Below are 20,751 nucleotides of genomic sequence, written 5' to 3'. Positions count from 1 at the left end.
ATGTGAATGTGAACAAACTACAATCATTTGCAAGATGTGTTACACGGTCATGGCTGCACCATAAAGCTTTCATTGTTTTTCAGTTCAGTTGTATTTAATGTTAAAAGCGTTAAAGTCAAACACCAGAGTTAATGTTCAATAAATGCACAATGATCTTGAAACCAAAGTGTGAAGCGGCTGGGAGGAGAGTCAGCACCTCCAAGTCTAAGGCCATGGTTCTCTGCTGGCCCTCTGAGTTGGGAGAGAGTTACTGCCCCAAGCAATTTAGTTCAAGTATACAATCACAATAATGGTGGCCCATATAAAACAGAACATGTATAAATGGAAAGCATTTAATTATGGTCTTCTATTATGGATTTTTTTTTTGTTGCATGATAGTTCGCCAACTGTTAAGCCTTTTCGCAACTGCAGACCAGATTTCACTGCACATTTGTTTTGCGTATCAGGGTGTAACTTCTCTTCTATTGAACCTCCTTAGGGGTCTGGCACATTGTTTACATCCATATTTGCTAGCTAGCAGTCTTCTTCTTCCCAGCCTTTGTTGGCAGATTGCTACATTTGTTGCTGTATTATCACCATCAACTGTTAATCAGTGGAACAGCGTAAAATGGCATGATGTGCATCATATTTTATTGCATATGTGATGCAAACGAAATATGGACCCACTCATGAAAGCTCTGCTAGCGCTACTATTGTTCATAAAATCAACAGAGTGCCTTTTAAGGTCCACAGAACCGTTCGACCATGTGTGCATTGCTGCATGAATGCATATGTCCATGTTTTTTTCTGCGTCTGCACTCTCATATGCGTATAGCATTATGCGATCCATATTCATACTTGATGATATAACTTTGTGCCCCAGTGTGCAAGTGTTTGTGTATCTGTATGTGTGTGTTGTTGTTGTGTGAGTGTTTCTGGAACACTGATAAGACCCCCCCTGTGTAAAACCCAGTTCCCGGTCTTCATGGGAAATCAATTTGTCCCGCTTTCTACGTGGCCAGCCTTTATATGCTTCACTTCCTCCTACAGCTGTCACCCAGTGTATACAGAGTCACTGCCTCTATCCATCCAGCACAACACACACACACACGCACACGCACGCACACACAAACACGCACACATGCTGAGTTAAACCAAAGACATATCAGACACACACATGCATATTCATTTACTGTAACAAACGACTAAATTACAAAGAGGAGTGGTAAGGATGAGGTACCTCAAGGTGGCAAGTGTGTCAATGTGTGTATGTGTGTGTGTGTGTATTGAACAGAGAGAGGGAGAGGAGAGAGGAGATAGAGAGATAGATGGAGAGAGAGAGAGAGAGAGAGAGAGAGAGAGAGAGGGGTGAGTCCTGGCAACTTTGCCAGCAGCTCATTAATCTGCAGGTGTGTTTATACCAGAGAGATACTGCATGCAGCACTCACACACACACACACACACACACACACACACACACACACACACACACACACACACACACACACACACACACTGCAGCTCATTCTCATTCATCTCTGCACCCTGTATGTCCTTTGTTTCTCATTGTCCTGAGGAGTTTGGAGAGGAAGGAGTGTCCACGCTGATTGAAAACTGGGCAATTACGCTGTCCACCCGTCTCTTATATAGTGTGAACAGAGTTTAACAGCACACTCGTACACACCTGCAGGTGCTTGAGGTTGTATTTATTTGAGGCTGTGTCTGTGTGCTTTCATGTGTCTGTGTTTGGTGCTGAATTTCTGTGTCAGATTATGACTGCATTTGGGTGTATTAACCAGTGTCGTGTGTGTTTGTGTGTCTCTTAATGTGTGTATGACTGCTTTTGTGAATGCATCAATTTATGTACCAGAACATGAGTCAGCTGCAGACTGAGGAGCTTCAATCAGGCACTCCTGGCAGCATTAGCGGCACTGGGGTATGACTATGGGTGGTGGTATAGCTGCAGCGGTGGTGGAGGGCACAGCCAATCATAATGCTGATTGAGGAACCCGATGGCGTGGATGAATTAATGAGGCGTGTGGATACGGGCTGAGCCAGCCAATCATAACCCTATAAGAGCTCCTCAGCTGCCGACAAACTGTGACAAACTGCTGGTCATCAATCACGCCAAAGACACATTCTCCGCCATTTGCACACTCGCTGTCCCATCCAGCCTCAAGCGCAGTTCATCTGAGTCACTGTGCTGAGTCATATGTTGTTTTGTCATTGTCAGGCTGCTTTAGTTGTCTAGAAAAATAGAATATTTCTACAAATGAAAAGAAATTAGTAGATTTAGAAAATCTTTTTTTTTTAAATAGGGAAAAATATATTTTTTAAAATAATTGTCAAAATTATGTATCTAAAATTATGCTACAGAATTATTGTAATTTTTTTTTTTTTTTAAGTACCTTTTCTGCGTCATTTTTCTTGTTTTTTTTATTTTTATTTTTTACACAGTGCCCCCATAACCCTGCCTCCTCTCACATGGTCTTCTTGCCATTTATCTTATTTGCTTGATAGCATATAGTCTTTTGCAGCACGGTTTTGTTTTCTACAGTTTCCTTATTGCATTTTGAATGTGTGACAATCTCAGAAACTTTTGAGCATGTGAAGTACCTCAACAACGGTGTTTGTATTTATGTAAAAATCTTAAATTATTGTTAATGCTTACTATTTTCCAATAGTAAGAACAGTCCTAACTAATAAAGGAAGAGTTACTGCCATGTTATAGCCTTGTTATATTTATCCTTTCATACAAATCTTAAATTAAATGCCCTCAATGCCAAATTTGCCCCATAGTATCGAAAATGGTATTGGATATGGATATGTTTCAACTCTTGGCATGGAAGAGAGTAAGTGCAATTTTTCCAGATTCTTAAACCACTTCAGCTGCCGGCATATCAGCTGAAAAGTAGAAGAAGGTAGAAAGAAGGTAGAAGGTAGATCCAGTTACCGATACATTACTAGAAAAACTATATTTTAAGTTAAGGGTGTTGCATGCTAATGAGATTTACAGGGGGTGTTGTTTTTCAGTACAGTCTTTGGTACAAAAGCACAAAGGTGCACACTGACACCAAACCTCCTGAAGGTGTTTTGCTGTGAAAACAGAGTATTTTTTTCGGGTAAATACCATAATTTCCATACTCAGTATTTAAGCCTATTATCATCGTCTGTTCCATATGTGAGCAATCAAACTGCTCATCGTTCTATGAATCACCGTTTTCTGATGGTGCATTCTGTCACCCCCCCGGCCAGCATCGGATCCAACATTGCAGGAAAAGTAGAAGCCAAGAAATAGCAGTAAAACTCAACAACGTATTGACGTAAGCACTAGAACTTGGAGGATTTGGAGCCAAACACATAAATCCATTCCATCATTAATGAAGGACTGAATGGGGTGTCCTGGGGGGAGCAGCATGGCAGTGCCGACCCTTTCCATCTGTCTTCCTCTACATACCCTTGCAACTCACCGAGAACCTATCTATCTGCAGCTTTCTTTCTTTCTTTCCTTCTTGCCCACACTTTTGTTACACTTCTAGCTATAAGTCAACTTTATTGCAAACACCACCTCCAGCTCTGAGCATTTCACTTTCTGCTTCAATTCACCTCAGATTTTGGGGAATCAGCTGACAAGTATCTCAACTGCCTGTGTGTATCTATAATTAAAAAAAACACACCATTATCCTCATCCACAGCACGTCCTTTTCCATTCCCTCCTCCTTGACCTTATCGCTCAGATCTGTGGTCACACTGGTAAGGGTGGGTTAGGGGCCGGCGATATTAATAGCCTCAACCTCATGAATCTTTCAAGCTCAATCATATGAGCTGATGCGAGAGGAGTAGGTCTCAGAGGATGAATTAGTTAATACAGAAGCCCAGCAGGGGCGTTTTTCTTGGCCTCTTTAAACATGAGTTATGCATTAGCTCTTCATGTGGTCTTGGGTACATATTGGTTTTATATAAGATGGGCCCAAACAGGTGTGTGTGTGAGAGAGAGAAATAAAAAAGAAAAGAAAAAAGAGAATATATTTTGTGCACACCCTTGTGAGCATATTTGGCAGTTCGAGTATGCAGGTGAGTGAACGCGTGAGCTTGAATAAGTTTCATTTTATGCATGAATACAGAGACATTTCTGTATGAATAATTGTATTGGCCTTTGACAGGGAAATTTGGAGCAAGAGAGAGAAAGAGACGGAAGCACGGCGCCAGAGAGGGAAAGGGTAGGATAGGTGAGGGGTTGCAGGAGCGAGAGAGGAAATGTGGCAGCAAAATGAAATGTGTTATGTGGGAGAAATGCTGGGGGGCTACAGGTTTGTTTTCACCTCAATCTCTGCACTGTGGAACAATTTCAATACTGTAGATCTTGCCAAAGAGAAATGTGCTGGAGGAGTTAGAGAGAGGGAGGAGAGGAGGGCAGGAAGATGGACAGAACAGGAAAGAAATTTGAGTAAAAATCATAAAAGGGAAACAAAAGAAAATTACAATAAAGGAATAATGGAGGATTGATAAAAGAGAGAGTGAGAAGAAGGGTGGATACACTATAAAATGTGACAAGTTGATTTTTCTTTAAATAATCTTAGAAATCGATTGCCTTGAAGAAGGAAACTAAATGCAAGTATCAAGCTTAATTTATGTTTACTTTATGTTAGGGCTGTCAAATGATGAATTATTTTAATCACAATGAATTGCAGAACTTCTACAGTTAACTGTCATGATTTTTGATTGTTCATTTTCCATTATGACACGGTGAAGAAATTCTCACCAGATTGTCTTGATTAAGAATCAAATGACAGCAAAAAAATCCTCCGGAGTAGCATGAAGTGGGTATGTCTGTAAAGGGGAGACTCACGGGTACCCACAGAACCCATTTTCACTCAGATATCTCGAGGTCAGAGGTCAATGGAGCCCTGTGAAATGACAGTGACATTTTTCCATCGCCAAAATTTAGACTATCTTTGGCGCATTGTTCTGCCCCTTTACTCAGAAGCTAGCTTGACATGCTATTCCTCAGGTCTTCTAGTTTTATAAGATGCCAGTATCATCACTCTTGAACCTCTTAAAGTAGTCTAGTTCACCCTCTTAAAGACAGTAATGTCGGCCGGCAATTAATGCGATTTTAATTATGGACCTTGATTGCATCATGATTAACGCCTTAATGCAGAGAGCCCTACTTCATATCTAAATGCTAAGTTTACTTGAAATTTATCTGTATTTAATTTATTTTGTGAACTTGTCAGGTTTTACAGTGTAAAAGAGTGGAAGACAGAGTCAGAGGAATAAATGTAAGGAAAGGAAAAGTCACATTTGATAAAAATGTACGGGGAGAGAGTGAGGGAGGAAGTGGGAGAGAAAACTCAGATCTAATCACCATGATTGGAAATGAGGGCGGAGAGTTTTGGGAGGTGCAATAATAATAATGAAAAAATGCATCAGGTGTGCCTCCTGTCGAGCAGAAAACCAACTCGAGGACATTGCTGTGTGCACTGATAGAGGATGTTGCTATTCAATTTATTTTGCTGAAATTGACCTGGGAGCTCTTCAAAAACACCTGTGAATCTGACTGAATGCTGCTGCAGTTTTTTCAGTGTAGGTGTGTTTCTCCACCTGCACTCCAGTAGTTGTTTCTGACTGATTTGCTTGAGGAGATGAGGAGGTATAAAGCAGAAATGGCTGATAAAGGCTGAGAAAGATGAGTGAGTGTGCTGCTCAGGTACAGTTATGTCCTGTAATTTAACATGCAAACGATGGAGAAAATGGAGGAGGGGAATCCACACAGGGCCATAAGAAAGATGGATGGAGAGGAAGAGGGACAGGGGTCGAAAGACAGGATGAGGGAATAGTGCGATCAGAGTAATTTCCTCCTTTTAAGAGGATCATTTACCGTTTTGACCCCCTCAAGACATTCTGTATTCAAAATCCAAAAATCACACTTCAGCAGCAAGAGATTGTGATTCTGTCGTGAAAAGCCGCGTAGAAAACGTAGCTTTTTTGACTCTATTTGTCGGTTAATCCAGATGCATACAAAATGCTCGCAGCTGCTTGAAATGATTTACCTGCCTGCTCTCTTCCTTTCTCCTGGCTGACTGATGGGCTGATTGAGGTCTTTCTGAAGAACAAACAGCAGTCGAGCAGAAATGATTTCCCTAACTCCTGCCCCACTTAGAATTACAGTGATTTGCTGACCCGTCTTCAGCAATAGACTGAGACAGGTTAATGCGTTTCCTCTACAACAAACCACATTTGAACTAAACAGAAATAGCTGCTGCTGTCAACAAGAATGAGATTTCATCTTCGAGATCTGCAGAGGAAAACAAAACGGACACAATATAAATGTAAAACAAGGACGCAGATGAACCTTTAAAACAACTCACTCAATGCTAGCGACCTCATCAATCTATTTCTGGGCTCTTAAATCTCAACAAACTGAAATGTACTTTTTAACCTCGTTATATAAGGTTACTAAGGGAAATGAGTGGGTATAAAGAACTTTAGAGAACAATACTGTCAAGGGTCCATATCAGCTTCATTTATATTATTGTGCTCAAATAAATAAATAAACCAAGCTAAAATTATTTTTGCTGACCGTACGAAAATGTTATCAGTGATACTTTTGACTATGTCACCGTCTTGATTTATCTCCAATCTTTGTTACTGGCTCTGGACACCCACACAGGAATTACATGACATACCCAAACTGTGCAGTAACATCAACGATGATGTTGAAAGTAGCAGAAGAGGAAAAATGCTCAAGTACAAGACAAAAATAGCAAGGCACAAACGAGGTCTGCGCACTGCTGGAGACAGTAGGCTGGTTGCAATTGTTAATTTTAAATCCGGAAAAAACACCACTGACCTGGTATTTAGATTTAGACTAAGGTGCTGGAGTTGAATTGTTATCAACAGTGAAAAAAGCACATCTGCCGGTTCAAATGCGTGCAAAAATCAAGCTTTCACAAGCTTTCGGTCAGGGACCAGAAAATAAAAAGCTTGCCTTGACGAAGGTCTCTGACTGAGACATGATTTTTACACAGATTTGAGTGTGCAGATGTGCTTTTTTTCCCACTGTTGAAATTGTGAATATAAAATACGCCTGAAGGAAACAGGTTCATTTCGAAAAAAAAGTGTTTACACTTGCATGAGGTGGTATTTCAGGCAATTTGAAAAGCCATATTTTGCAAAACGGCAATGGAAAGACTTTCATTGCTTTTACAGCTGACATGATGTATAACAAAGAGTCACGTGACGTTCTAAAGAACATGGTGTGGTATGTGTCGACGGAAGAGGAGACCAAGATCAGCAGGTGCTTCAAGAGCTGTTATTCATTGCGTAACTCTTCAAAAGTTGACCGGATCATCCAGACATTTTGAATCCACAATTCCACTGTGAAATTGAGGATTATCACCTCCCAGAAATCCTACATACGTAACTACTCCAACATATAGGGGGCTTGCCTTCCATTATTGCTTGCTTAACACAACAAGTAGCATCTGATTGGAAATAATGAAAGCTAGTGTGATGGCTGCAAAAGAAATAAGCCTGCTAATGTTTTGAACATCCATCACCATCACGGCAGAGTAGAGGTCGAATAACATCACTCAATGTAAACGCAGTCATCTTGCAATTGCGTTTCGTCAACATTTCAAAAATATCAGTTAAGTTTTGCACAAATATATGTGGGAAACCCACCTAATGTTGCCAGAGCAGCAAGACAGAAAGACACATCACTGCTCACCTGCTTTTTTGCGTAAACCACAAGAAGCATTGCAGACGTTAGGCCTGAAATATTCTGCTATTTTATCTCGACATAATCAGAGGAAGAGTAGAAACCTCCAGAGCAGAGGTGCACTTTGTTTACATCTCTGTTTTGGGCCATATTTTATTCTCTCATATCTGTGAACAAATGTTCATTCCAGCTGTGGGGAAGGAGAATATAATTCATTATTGTATCTCAACACATGGCCATCAAACTGACAGGCTGTGTTGTGGCTCATTAATCACTTATACTGCTGCAGGATGCAGACTTAGCCAAACAGTCCCGCTGATCAATCGAAAACAATAACCTAACACTTAGATGTTTAATAAGCGTGCTACATATTATAGTCTGCGTGTCTTTACTGAGAGCTCTGAATCAATTTAGATTAAGTCGGGAATTTAGATAAAGTGAAGGACTTTCTAAAGATGAGGATCTAGTGGAGCTGGAGTGCTACCACTGAGATGTCCGTGGCTCCTCTCTCTCCCCTAAACTCATAAATATTAACTACAGACCCACAGTGGAAACACAGGCCATCAATAATGCAGCTCTCAAAAACGCTTCTTCCCAAATAATTGCAGCTACAAGCCAAGTCCTAGAGACAGCCTCTAAGGTGCGTTGCAGCTGCGGTGCCTCATTTTGCCTAAATAATCATTTCAGGTCGAGAGCAGAAGCAGAGCAGGAGATATTGGTTTATATGTTTCTCAATAGGCTATAATGGGGCTGTGGTGGATGTATCTAAACTGGTTTGAAACCAAAAGAGAGAGCGAACGACCTTCAGTGAGTTGGTTAACCATGAATGATGAACTGAAGGACACAAGCTGCGGATGTGAACTGCAACACAAAAATTAAAGCCCACTTCCCTTACAGCCTAATTCCTCCACAACAGCAATGTGTTAAGTTGGTAAAATTGTGGTCAAGCATTTGCTGTAATAGGCAATTAACCTTTTTGCCTTTGGCCGTAATTAATATCAAAAACATCAGATATGCAGCTGTTTGGCAACATAATCAACATCACAACACTTTGGTAACACTAGGAAAGGCAATTAAACACTCCTGGGAGAAGAAAGCCGAAGGACAGACACGCAGAAGTAATCAGTAAAAAAGGAAATATTTAATGAATGTGTTTTCCTCCTGACATTTAGGCTAAGATGTCATAATTTATTTGAATTGTTTCTACAAATAAAAAAACATTAAGTTTTGTCTCATTTAATAACAAATCAAATTGACTGCAGCATATCATTACAAACTGCATGTGTGTTTAATTCAGGCAGTTAACATGCATTTGTCACAAATTATTGATCCAACGCAAGATTGTTGATTGATTTCCAATGGTGTTTATGCACAGGCACACCTAAACGCTGCATAATATGTACTTCTGGGTATAAGAACTAAAGGTTATTGATAATCAGACCCAAGACAATATGCCTTACATAACCTCTGACCTCTGATCTATGACCTTTTTCCATAAGTCACGACCCTTTAAACCTTAGCTATTGTATTTGTATGCATGAATATTGAACATGCAGAGTTGGAGAAGTCGGACTAGCAGGAGGTTTAAGGTGCTTGGCGCTTGTTTCTAATTCAGGAAGTCCAGAAAAATAAATTCTGATGGTGTGTCTGTTATGGATGCAATGATTGTGAAATTCTGGGCTGATACTGATGTTAAAAATAACAATAATGTGGCCGATAGCCGATGCTGATATTTTGTTGCAGCCTTTTTACCCTATATAATATCTCATAATTCCCTCTCTAACGTAAATAGCTGGGAAACATCAACACATTTCTTTTTCAAACAACTGTATTCATTCAAGCTTTTACATCAAAAAACTTTAATAAGATTACATTGGAACGCATGAGAGTGTTATGATTTACCATCATTTAATACAGATTTTTATTGAATCGAACTTGAACGCATCATAACGTAACTCAATGCAACCACTGTCAGCTGTAGTTGCGGCCACCAGCTGCCTACAGCTAATATTAATTAGCTCTCCTTTGGCCCTTTCAACACAGATTTTCACAACATAGCCGTATCAATGAAAACAATAGGATGTGCAGATAGTGAGTTTACTGGGTCCTTTTGTTCCAAGAAAGGTCTGTTCGTAACAAACACATTTACTATTTTCCTGGCCGATGGGTACTCGTCATCTCGTCACACAGCATTGAGATCTCAGAGCCCATATGCAAAACAGTCATTGTATTTTTCTTATACCTGCTCACTAATATAAGTTTTTGGCCTTTAGCCCTGCTTTCTCATTGGCACAAAAAAACGAAAAAAAAAAAACCCAACAGAAAAATATCAGACACAGCCATCAGTGAATGCTATATTATTTGCTGATAGATACCAATGATAGTCAACAAGGCGATTAATGGCCGATACCAATGTTCAGCAGATAAATCAGTGTATCCCTAACATCTGTCTGATGACTCTTTTAACTTAAGCTTCACAGTACTTTTACTCAAATAAACTATTTGATCATAAAATCAGGACTGGCCTTTGATTTACTCCAAGGCCTTAATAGACACAGCAAGTGGAGCTCAGTGCTCAAAACAAGCTTTGGAGAAAAGGCAAGAAGCAAGAAAAGCCTTGAAAGCCATAAATGTAAGACTAGAGTTTTAATTGCCGACATTACACCACAAAAAGAGTGCAGCCCCTGAATTCAATCTAATATTTACTACGGTTCAACCCAGGGTCCTTTGGCCCGGACCCAGAATCAATGTGCCAGACTGAACGCCATCGACTTAAACTTTGGACCAACTGTGATGTGTTACAGTTCACTCTAACTGAATGAGGTTCGTGTTGCTGAACGTCTACGAGTCTGCTTTGATATTTTCTGCCAAAGCCACATCTATTTCTTCTTGTCTTTATTTCCCTGTTTTCCCTCAACACTTTAATCAGCTGCTCCATCCCTCACTGATCCTGATCAGGGCTCCTCTGTGGCTCATATGTCCATGCATGTCTCTTTCTCTCCCTCTCTCTCTCTGTTACACACACACACACAAATACAATCATTTTCTGACAGCCACATTCTCCCACCACACAGCTGAGAGGAGAGATGAGCTGCCAAGTACAAGCTAAAAAAACACACGATTATACACACACATCTGAGTGCCTGTAGCACATTTAGCAAACCTCTGTCACAACTGGCTGACCTGCAGAATATGGATATTCCCTGTTCACTTTCACTCAGGGATCCTGATCCAAAACTACCGGACCTGACAGGACAGCCCCCCCCTTCCTTCGAGTGCATTTAGTGAATCCTGTATGGAAACAAACCCCACTTTGGGAAACTCATCTGTGTTTTCCTCCTGTACTCCCTGCACAGTGGAGTACATCTGGTAAATGTTATGCCAACATATGCCTGTCTCTCTTTCCCGTATGCCACAGTGACACAGCATCTGCCTGCAGCTGCTGACCTCTGAGGTCTCCCCGCTCAGCCCCGACCGGGCAGTGACTCACCGATCTCGCAGCTCTCTCCAGAGAAGCCCTGAGGACAGTAGCAGCTATAGCCATCACCTTCCTGCAGGCAGCTCCCTCCGTGGAGACAGGGGTTGGTCTGGCATGGGTTGTTCTCCACTGTAAAGACAGACAGAGACAGATGTGGATTTATAATTCATTTTCTACAGAGAAAGAGCATTATGAAAGTGCCTCGAATGTTGACAAACTATGACAGGCAGTGAGCCAGCATAATGCTACTGTAATTATCCTGGCTGAGCCCATCCTCTCGCTCCTCTCTGACACAGACAGAGAAAGAGTCGAGTGGGCAGACGATACGTAGACTCGACCCGATCTCTGTGACTTTCTGCAAGGTGACGGATTGGCTGTTGTTGTGTCTGTCGTGCCCCTGTTTATCATGACTGATGCTCGCCTGGCGAAGGACAGTGTGCTGAGTCGACCCCCTCCTATCGTTCTCCTGTCTCTCATCCCAGGTCCTACTGATGAGCCAAGGTCCTCATAAATTAGCTGATCATCGCCCGGTCATGCATACTGGCGCGGGCACCTATTTTTATGGCACATTATTGCGTTGCAGAGGAGGTAATAAACACATTTTACGTTGCGGGGCTATAATTCCATGCTGCTTCATGGGAAACATTTTGGTGGGTGAATGACGGAGATTGAGGAGATTAGGTCGTAATTATTGCTCTTATATTTTAGGATGGGACGCAGGGAGGAGAAGAATTTGACAAGGACGGTTAAAGCGCAGAGCGGGCGTCAGGATTTTTTTATTCTGTGTGCAAAGAAGGACTGTGGGGAACTGGTGAGACTAAGTGTCTTTTTATTATCCAATCCTGATAGGACTGCAGCCCCTGACACAATCTGTCAGGCCATCTAATACACTGCATCTTCTCCATTATAACAGCCAGACTCACATAATGATGTATGAGCAGAGAGATGCTGTGCAGAACACATAATGCAGCTCCCCTGAAAGTCTGGGAAAACTGTTATTTGTATGTGTCAGTGTGTTTATGCATATGTGGGCAGGCATATGTGTGTGATTTTTTGATGTTTTTCAGACCCTGACTCATTGCATGTCGGTGAGATATACAGTAACGTGAGTGTGTGTTCAATTTCCGGTGAAACGGGGTGATAGACTTCCCCCGCTGCAGAGAGGCTGCTGTTAATACACGGGGCAAAGGAGATGATGGAAAGGCTGCCTTTGAAAATACATAAAAGTGATTCGCTGAATGGGAAAAACCATTAGAGACAGGCTCGTTTCTTAAATCAACAGCAGAGAGAAAAAAAACAACACTGTACGTGATTTGAAAACATACATTGCTTAAAGGTTAATGATGTACTCATGGAGATGGTAAAAAAAAGTGCTGAGCAGTGAATGACATGGAACATAAAAAAATGAAAACACACAGGATATGGTCAATGTGTGTGCCTGGTTATGTCAAAAAAAAGTCAGGTAATGGAGGAGAGGAAATAAAGAAAATAGGTGAATGAAAGGGGCTGTGTGAGTCATTATCGAACCATCCGTCCTTCCATCGGTGGATAATACCAGTGTACATGTAACACACTGAGACCTTTAGTTTGAGTTTGAGTGAGTCAGCACAGAGTCAATAATGTCTCACACTGCAACCATCCAACAGCAGAAATACATCATGAGATATATATTATGAGATATATATTCTTGTAGTAAATCAATGATAAATGATCAGTGTCAGGAAGCAGCAATGGTACAAGCAGTACCACTAAAACTATGTTAGCATCCAGAGGAAAGGGAAATTCTAAATACAATCTCCTTTTAGTCCAGCCTATTTCTCCCAGACATAACTGAGCTCAATTTAACATCAATAAGAGATGTTTATCATTTTCTCATACTTAAATTCAGCTCCTGAAAAACAGCCTTCCTCTTGTTTCAGCCTGATCCTAATTTAAGATCTCAAAATGTTCTTTTTCTCTCTCTCTGCAGTAATCTTTATTTGTCTGCAATAATCAGCTCTTCAGATAACAGTAAGATCCAAAAGAAAACTTGAACAAGTCTCAACTCTGTATTGTATCTGTTCTCAGAGTTGAGAAATCTCTGAGAAACCTATAAGCACACAAAAAAAAAAAAAAACTCCTGCTGATTTATTCTTTTGCTCCTAATTTCTCCTAAGGACAGGTTTAGCAATCTTCAAGTGAAAAATAATGAGCTCTGGGAGCTCTTTAACCTCCGAGCAGAGGACGAGATCAGCCGCCATATAACAGAGAAGGTAAATGATTGTGACTGACATGTTTGCTGCCGACGGATATATTATATGTCACAATACAGGGGGACACTTGTTTTTTAAACACCATGCCTGTCATGCCTCTTTTGATTGTGGGATGCCGCGTTGCAGTGTATAATCACACACTGGAGCGGCATGTTGCCGTCGTCCTTTGGCTCTGTGTAAAAGTGCAGGGGAGGTATAAAGCAGGGACTTTGCTGCAAACCTTTTTTGAGATCTCTGTGTAATCAATAAATCAATCAATATTATTGTATTTCTGAGTCTAATTCTGAAAAGAAGCTAGTGTCTCTCCATAGGTCCACCCTCCCCCTCCCTATGGATGCTTACTTGCAGATTAAGGACCGTTAAGAGTCACCAGTTAGAAGACCCAAAGAGATGAGCAGTACCGGTGGGACAGTTGGCAGCTTCTAGGCTGTGCATTGTAATTGTAGTCCAAACTTGGGTTGTGATGTATGGGTTTCGGTAAGTCTCGCTCCAGTATGTATTACAGGTTTCTTGTTAGTTACTTTGTATAATATTCTTTTCTTCACAAAACCATTTGTTGTGTCATTAAATTAGTTACGCTTTCTTCTTTTTATGGTAAATAGTTGATTCCTTAAACCTTGTTTTATAGATATTAAAATATTAATTTTTGGTTCATATACTTTATACACACTTCGCTTTGATTCTTTCATTTCCTGGGTTCATTTTTGTGTTACTCCCCTCATGCCCTGGACCCCCTCTCTGACGTTACAGCTTCCAAAGAAGAGTAGCTTATAACTTCATTAGCTCCTGTTTCCAAGTAGCAGCATCAAACAGGACTGTAAGGCCCTGCAAAGAGTGGTTCGTTTGGCTGACCATACTCTGTGTGCTGCTGCCTAAAGGATTTTTACCCCAAGTGCTACAAGAATAAGGCCAGGAGAGACATTAAAGATTCCAACCACGTGGATAGCAGCCTATGCTCCCTGCTGAGGTCGGGAGGAAGGTACGGTTACACCAGGCCGGCACTGAGAGGCTCACGTAGAGCTTCTTCCCTCAGGCCACAAGGATCCTAATGAAGACACTGCATCAGACTGCCCGTCCATATACTCACTATTACAGTCATTTGATGCCCAAACTGTAGGATTCACACATTTCATTAAAACTGAATTTTATATAATTTCATGTGTCAAATAAAGTGATTGACCGATTTATTATCCAACGCTATAAATTATGATAAATCAAGATATTAACCTGCTCCCAACAACACAGAAAATACCCAGTGTGTCCTCTATTGTTGCTTCTCATTGCTGACTATGACTGCATGCTCAAATTATTGGATTGCTGTTACCACATATTCACAGCTTAACTTTCCACTCCTTTCTGTCGTTGCATCAAGCAGAGACGGGGAAAAGCATGTCACCAATATCAGTGTGTTTTCATGAGGGAAAATAGCTTAAAGTGGGAGATTATCAGCATGAACCTGAATCTACTTTCACTGTTGCTGTCTGCAGCAGGTAAATTAGGTTATGTATTATGAAAAGCTATTTTGACTCAAACTTGGCCTACGCGCACTGTGGGTGACAAATCAAAAATATCGAATGCTACAATTTTGGAAAATAAGCTTTTCAAGGTGGTTTCACTTTTCTACAAAAACGCTCACCGTACCTTCAATTCCAGGTGGCCAGTTTTTCTAATCCACTGTGAAATTCAATGTCTTTGTGACATAAACTCCATAAAATGCCACCTTCAGGTGACATTGTATGGAGTTTCAATGTGTACGTGTGTGTGTGTGTGTGTGTGTGTGTGTGTGTGTGTGTGTGTGTGTGTGTTGTGTGTCTACAAGCAGAAGGTACAATATATCATACTATAAATTGGACATCAGCTAAATCTGAAGTCAAACATGATGTAGAGAAAGTTAAATTTGTTAAACTAAAAGGTAACTAGCTTTGTTTAGCAGAGTAACATAATCGTTGGCTCTAAATCAGAAATAGCCTCGATATTGATTATGTACAATTGTTAGAGATTTAAGATTAAATTCTAAAACAAGCTTGTTAAAAATGAGGAGACGTTTAAATTAAAGCCTCAAAAGTCGACTCAATGGTGGAGCTAAAAGAAGAATCAGGAAATCACAACAGTCTTTAGGATTTGCCCTCTGGGGTACATAAAAGTCTGTACAACATTTTGTTGATCCATTATGTAGATGTTGAGATATTTTATGCAATAAGCAAAAAAAAGAAAAAGACCAGCTAGTGTTTTTAGAGAAAAGGTTTTGGGATCACCAAAGTCATAGAATGCATCTTCTAAGGACCATGAATGTGAAAATTGGTAATTGGCTAAAAACAACAAGATTGTGTTAATTTTAATCATGATGCTCAACTACTTAAGCAATAAATATATTATTAAAAAACAGCAGTGAATGATGATAAAATCAAGATATTAGTCCACTAATACCTACATGTAATTAGCACTTATAGATAAACTTTACCGATTTTCAGCCAGCTCTGTGTCACTGCACTGTGGACGGTGCGTGTCGATGAATAATGTGCTGTCACTCCCCCTCATTTGGTGGAGGAGGACAGTCAAGAAGTATAATGAGAGGGGCATAACACTGGCCAAATGGTGGCAAGTCAAACACGATCCTTCTGCATGCACTACAGTGACACAGTGCACTTTGAAAATCAAGTTTTCCATTTTTCTGCCTTCCAGGTCCTGTGCAAGGCACCTGCTAAATGTTAAAAGCCACAGGTGTCAACGAATTATGTACCCTAATAACAAATTACCCCAAAATAAACACCAAAGTTCAGTCTGGTCACATCAAAACCAAATGTCAGATATGCAGAGGTAAAGATCAGAGGCAAGAGTTTTTAAATCCTTATACTGAAGTTGGCAACATCTCAAAACTTCCCAGTGTGCTTTTCAACCCCCTTTATGCATTAATCTGCCTGAGTCACACTTGTACTGCCAAAGATAACTCTGATATGCGAGTATCTCTGCATACTGTTGTGGTATTAAATCTCAGCTTCACAAAAAGTCTCTCCACTTTGAGTCGCAGCCCGGGCGGACATGTATCTGCTGCAGTGGAACAGGCAGTGATGCACGCAGTGTAACTGACAGCCGAGGGCCAGGTCATCAAGTCGCCTTAGTGAGGAAGCCTTCAGTAGCTGTAAGGCCAAACTTCTCATGACCATTCTCCAGTCAATCACACCATAGAGGGGCTTGTGTTGCTAAAACTGCACATTGCCATCGTGAAAAATGAGCGACATATCTTAAGAAATCATCAATAAGCTCCTTAGGATTTAAGTGGATGCCATCACCAACTGATAGCAAAAATTAGAGCATAACAAATGTGCTTTTTCATGTGCTCTGGCATGCATGCATTGAATGCCTTCACACCGCTATAAGGCTATTACTATTGGTCCATTTTCTCCTCAAAAGAAACCATTTATTGACATAATTTGACCAATTCCAGCGAAATTGCCTTAATGATGAGATGAAACGGACTTTTCCTCAGCTACTATCCACCAGCACTGATAAATGATGGCTGTGGTAATGCAGAAGGAGAGCTGAGCTGCAACAGAATAGGACATTGATCCAATCTGCAGACAATTAGTAACGACTTATTACACACAAATGAGACTGTGTTCTTTACCATCTGTCCACAAACAGTAGCCTGCAGCCTGACTGCTGACATCACATGTACAGTATGCAGAAATGAAGCAGCACTTAAGGATTATGTGACTCCGGGAACAGCTTGGTCCAAATAACTGTTCTGCATGAATGCATGAACACACATGGAATCTTGACATGTAAAAGGTAACTTAAATGAAATGTGATTGGTTTGGTGTTTAAACATTAACACTGGGGTGCTGGATGACATTTAGCCGTTTGTGTGTATGTGTGTGCAAAGATGTGAAACTAAGAAAATTAATATGTGAGTGAAAAACAGATTAAAAGCGGCATGGGAGGGTGAGAGGGAAGGAGGAAGGAGAGAGAGACCCTGGTCTTGGGAAAAGAGGGAAGGATACAAATTAAAATTTAGTGTAGAGAAGCACAAGTTGAGAAAAAATGTCAGCTAGGGAGGGACAGAGAGTCACAGAGGGAGCTATCATACATTTCCTCCTCTCTTAATGCTTGCTGCTTGCTTATGATTAATTACACACTGGTCTTAAAATAGGTCGCGTCTTCTATTCCTACTGTGTGTCTTTCTTTTTCTGTGCAAAAGACAGAGAGGAAAGGAGAAAGAGAGGACGCTGAAGTCTGAGAAAAAGAAAAGAAAAAGTGTCTGTGTAGTGCTAAAATTTATGAAATAGACATGCAGATATGCAGACATAAAGAAAGAAAGCATATTATTAAACTCTGTTATTTTAGTAATATTAAAATGATAATACATATGGATTTTTCAGTAGTCTCTTTTCTAAAATACAACCAGAAAATATGTATAAAATAGTCTCGCTAACTCTTTAAATCCTGAGCAAATTGACTTTTCTTTAAAAAACATGGAAAGAAGGCAATGAGCAATTTAACAAGAAATGACCCAAAAATTAGCAAAAAAAGAAGTACAAAGTTACAAGAAAATTACCTGAAATTTAAAAAAAGAAAACATAAAAGTCTAAAGCAAGTCTGATCATTTTCCTTCTCTATCTCTCTTTTTTAGCCAAGGTCATTTTCTTGTCACTTTTTAAAAAAAAATCTGTAATTTGCCTAACCTTTCATGCCAAGTTGCTGCTGATTTTTCAAAGGTTTAAATGCTTGTAAAAAGCATCCTAACGCAGCACAAAAAATTGGTGACAATCCAGGTTTCAAAAGATTAAAAAGGCATACATTTCAAAATAAAATGTAAACAGACTAAAATTGAAAGTATTTAGTGTGACCTCCCTTTCTTGGCAAGTCTTGAACTCTCTTAGGCAGACAATATGATATTGTATTTACACCAGGTTGTATTCAAGAAGTGTCCAAAGCTCAGTATTGATTGTCTTAGCTACCAACTCCATGTTTCGCACTAAATACAGACTTAAATCTTTAGAAGTTGACTTTTTTGATGTTTAAATACATCGTACATGTTTTCTGTATTCTATCTTAAAGAGTATATAGAGTACATATATCCTTGCATGAGGTCATCTTTCGGGTCTGAGCTTTGCAGTCTTACTAATAAAACACAAAATGTGAAGTCTTCTTCCCCGACGTTAAACAGATTCTGCTACATCTCTTCAATCCTCTGCAGAATTTCTTAAAATATGTTCTCCTGTGTGACATTTTACTGCTCCATTGGGTCATTTTAAGTTTTCCCTAAGCCTCTCGGGAGGGAGATTATCTTAGCCTTGTAGCACATTTGGGAAGCTACCCCCCGATGTCATCACACACACACACACACACACACACACACACCCTGGATTTAGAACGGACCACAAAGGGGGACTGCGATAAGGGAAATGTCTTGCATCCCATGAAGTCCGAAGCTGAGTGGTTAGCAAATTCGACATAATGGAATCCTGCAGAAAAGGTTGTGCTGACAGAAACACTGAACTCTGCAGGAATAAACGTGCGACACAAACCCACACTCAGAGCAAAACTGCACACACACGCACTTACATTTACTGTATATACACCTGCTTATCGCCCGCCGCGTTGCTGTGCTTGGACTCACTGAACCTTGTAATAGCTTTGCTGAGACAGAGATCATGCCTTGGCCTGTTCAAGTGTTCCCCCTCTATGAGCGTGATAAGCCATCACCTGGGCCCAGCAAGAGCTGCCCCGTTAAAATTTAATGCAACAGTACATCCCTAAAAGGTACTGAGGCGCACAGAGCAGTTAGAGCCATATGGGCCGCTGCGCTAAACTGCAAAGTATGGGCTTAAATGCAGTCGTTGTCATCATCACTGTGATGTACTGTGAAATATTCATATTGTCAGTGGCATGATGGCTACAGTGAACATGTGTTTTATGCGTTTAGTGATGATACAGAGCAAAAAAAGGCATGCATAATGCATCAGTGTAAGTGGCTCTGTCAATGCTGAATTGCATCTCGGACGGTTTCAACAGCACATTTAGAGCCAGCCTAAATGAAGAATTTTTGGCAGATAAGCAAAATGGAAGCAGTCTCTGTCTGTCTTTTTGTCCGTCTGTCCTTCAATTTCCTCGACAGCCGTTCATTTGATCCACCTCATACTTGGCAGGTGCATTACTGATGACCCACAGAAGTGTAGTGTTGAGTGCGAGCTCTTCAGATCTGTGGGACACTTCCGCCAGAGGTGCACGCTGTGTAGTGTATTAAGAGTGGACCTAAGTGTTACAACGTCACATGGCATGCTGGGTACAGCTCGCTCCCTGTTGCTTGCTACATTTCATTCAAGACCAGATGAAGAGAGACAGCCCAGAGATGTGACACTGTAGCAAACTCAAACATCACGTTAGCCATGTTACTTTCAGAATGCTATTGCTATTACTTACTTATAGCCAAGCTGTGACTTCATTGAAGATATAACATTTTTGTGTGAGATGATCCAACCAAATGATGCACGCATACATGCAAATCATGGCAGGTGCACTGCTCAGGACCCAGGAGGTGCAGCGTCGAGTGCAAGCTCTTCAGATCTACAGGACATATTTACTAGCAGTGTGTTATGTCCACTCTGTGAAGCGGATTGAAAGGGGACCCCTATTAAATGTCACACTGCCAAACAGCATGTACAGCTCTCTCTACGTATTTCACGACAGTATATTCAACAGCACATGAAGAAAAAGAGCCTGGAAATGTTACATAGTAGAAAACTTAAACATTTTAGGTATCAGCGATTGCCACAGCGAGCCACTATTTCTCTCTGCACCAAAACATCAAAAGTGCAGAACCTCCGTCCAGTGCGTCTGGGACCTGCTTTTTTGTGGGACCTTTTTTTGAGTCATGTATTATATTTGTTGTTAGAAAACCTTACATAGTTAAACACGCACTTCCTGGGCATTTGTGGATCAGCACATTGCTTGCACTTTAAATTATATTTAATAACAAATGGAACATGTTTTATGCAAGGTTAGACATGTTTTAGGATTTTTAAGTACATATTTGACAGCTGAAAAACAACAGCTGAAATAATATATAATTAAAACTATTTGAAAAAATACTCTGTTAATTCCAAAGTATTTCCAGGCCTATAAAACAGTTTTTCTATTTCTAAACTTTTCAAGGACTTTTATGACCGTGGGAACCCTATTTAAGAAATCACTCAAACTGATCGATTATTACATTAGTTGGCAATGAATTTAATAGTTGAGAACTAATCAATTAGTCATCGCAGCTCTCTTGAGTTTGAAGTTGTTTTGATAAGCGGTTCTCGAGAGAGCTGTAAGCA

The 20,751-nt window shown here is 40.4% G+C and overlaps 1 protein-coding gene across 3 annotated transcripts in view; it reads right to left on the bottom strand.

Annotated features, from left to right (window-relative positions):
• The window catches only part of ncanb (neurocan b), a 245,880-nt gene that overhangs the window by 72,120 nt on the left and 153,009 nt on the right, over positions 1-20,751 (bottom strand). For all 3 annotated transcript variants that reach the window (XM_042483584.2, XM_088077889.1, XM_088077890.1), the window contains one exon: positions 11,193-11,309. In XM_042483584.2, the coding sequence (XP_042339518.2) occupies positions 11,193-11,309 (117 nt within the window). The remainder of the gene's footprint in view (positions 1-11,192; positions 11,310-20,751) is intronic.

Source organism: Plectropomus leopardus, chromosome 5 (assembly GCF_026936395.1).
Source record: "Plectropomus leopardus strain MGB_pleo_1.0 chromosome 5, ASM2693639v1, whole genome shotgun sequence".
Taxonomy (NCBI): domain Eukaryota; kingdom Metazoa; phylum Chordata; class Actinopteri; order Perciformes; family Serranidae; genus Plectropomus; species Plectropomus leopardus.
This window is presented reverse-complemented; position numbering and strand designations above follow the sequence as displayed.